Source organism: Apis dorsata, unplaced genomic scaffold (assembly GCF_000469605.1).
Source record: "Apis dorsata unplaced genomic scaffold, Apis dorsata 1.3 scaffold_339, whole genome shotgun sequence".
NCBI classification, from domain to species: domain Eukaryota; kingdom Metazoa; phylum Arthropoda; class Insecta; order Hymenoptera; family Apidae; genus Apis; species Apis dorsata.
The window spans coordinates 521,768-523,933 of record NW_006263606.1 but is presented as its reverse complement, the minus strand read 5'-3'; the positions used below and the strand labels follow the sequence as shown (position 1 = coordinate 523,933).

The 2,166-nt window shown below is 24.0% G+C and overlaps 1 protein-coding gene across 2 annotated transcripts in view; it reads left to right on the top strand.

Annotated features, from left to right (window-relative positions):
- LOC102670712 (ras GTPase-activating-like protein IQGAP1) overlaps positions 1-2,072 on the top strand; it is a 7,323-nt gene extending 5,251 nt beyond the window's left edge. For both annotated transcript variants that reach the window (XM_006618032.2, XM_031511622.1), the window contains exons 21-26: positions 38-428; positions 502-681; positions 800-929; positions 995-1,265; positions 1,328-1,609; positions 1,673-2,072. In XM_006618032.2, the coding sequence (XP_006618095.1) occupies positions 38-428; positions 502-681; positions 800-929; positions 995-1,265; positions 1,328-1,609; positions 1,673-2,033 (1,615 nt within the window). In that variant the 3' untranslated portion in view covers positions 2,034-2,072. The remainder of the gene's footprint in view (positions 1-37; positions 429-501; positions 682-799; positions 930-994; positions 1,266-1,327; positions 1,610-1,672) is intronic.
- The last annotated feature ends 94 nt before the right edge of the window (positions 2,073-2,166 follow it).

Sequence of the window (2,166 nt, the reverse complement as noted above, 5' to 3'; positions counted from 1 at the left end):
TTTTTTTTTTTTTTTTTTTTTTTTTTTTTTTTGACAGAAATTTGCCTTATACGGTAACACAAGAACAAGCTTTAAATTATGAACAAGTACGAATTAGACTAAATAAGGGAATACAATTATTGCAAAGTACTGTTTTAGAATTTTTAACTAAAATAACTGAATCAAGAGATTTAATACCATATGGAATGTTATATATGGCTAAAATTTTAAATGATTCTTTAACTGAAAAATTCCCAAATGCTCCAGAAAAAGATATTTTAAAAGTAGTGGGAAATTTGATTTATTATCATTTCATAAATGCAGCTATTGTAGCTCCAGATGCTTTTGATATAATTACATTACCTATTGATAGATCATTATCAAATGATCAACGAAGAAATTTAGCTAGTATTGCAAAAATTTTACAATTTGCTGCTTCTAAAAAAGGAGTAATTATATTTTTTGCAATATTTATAATATCTAAAATTGAATAAAAAGCATTATATGTATATTTTTTTATAGTTTGGTGAAGAGGCTACACATTTAGTCTGTTTAAATCCATTTATAATTGAATGCCATGAAAAATTTAAAAGTTTTTTTCGTTATTGTTGTCAAATTGAAGATTTAGAAGAACATTTTTGTATTCACGAATATACAGAAGCCACACTCATTCAAAAACCTGAAATTTATATTTCACTACAAGTAAGTAAAATTTTAATAATGACCATAAACTTTTTATTATTATTATATTTAATTATTAATAATTTATATTATTATTATTAATATTTTATATTATTATATTTATTTATGTTAATTATAGGAAATTTGTGATACTCATTGCCTCATGTTAGAATATCAAGATCAAATAGCACCAGATCCATTAGATTCCTTGCATGATTTATTGGATGATTTAGGTCCTGCACCAACTGTTGCTTCTTTACTTGGGATCTGTAAGAAATAATTTATTATCACATTATATTTCATTTAACATAATTTCATTAAAATTATTCATTAGCTGATAGTATATGCGAGACAAATTTAATGCGCTTTGGGAAAACAGAAGTATGTCTCGTACTTACTAATAAATTTCAAATACCAGAAGATGAAGATGTTAGTCTAAACAAACTTTTTATAAAAACGAAAGAATTATTAGTTTCTGTACTACAATTTTTGAAAGGTCAAACATTAGTTGAAGCTTTAGAAACTATATGTTCTCCTATACAAGAAAAATTATATGATGTAAAGTGCTCCAGTTTATCGCCTACTTTAAATATCATTCATAAAAGGTATTATAATGAAATAAATTATTAGTTAAATAAATAAAAGAGAAATAAAAATTTATTTACAGTTCGTCCTTAAATGATTGTAAACTTCAGTTACGAGCCTATCTTAATAAACTTGAACTTGGCGGATGGGTCAGTCAAATAGATGGATATCAAAATATTATAACTGCAGTGGCCAAAGATCTTTGTAATAAAGGAAAATATCGAATAATACGAAATAAAGAATTACAGACGTTACGTACAACTAAACAAAGATTAGAAGAAAAATGTAAATATTATCAAGAACAAGTAGAATATTATAATGAATATATACAACGTTGTTTGGAAAATTTACACACCGGAAAAGGGTATGTAATATAATTTTTTCTATTACATTTTATATTTTTAACATATTTAAATTTTTTACATAGATCGTTACAAGCATTTAAAGCTATTCAAAAAAATAATCATGTTAAATTAAGATCTAAAATGACATTAAAATATTCTGCATCCAAATTACAAGAAAAAGGAGTATTATTAGAAGTTGATGGACTTCCCCAATCACAATTTAAAAATGTAATTTTCGAAATAAGTCCAACAGAACATACCGGTCTTTTTAGCGTACGTTGCAAATTTATGGGAGTAGAAATGGAAAAAGTTGATATCGATATACAAAAGTTACTTGAATTACAATTCGAAGGTGCACCAATTATGGATATGTTTGGAAAAGCAAAAATTAATGTAAATTTATTGTTATATTTATTAAATCGAAAATTTTATGGTAAAACTTAAAGAAACAAATTAAATTATGTAAATTTATAAATATGACAACTATGCATTATGTTCTTATGAGATTTTAAACGAAGATATGTTAAATCTTAAATTTTATATGTATAGTTTATAGAAATTTTAGATTTACAAAATT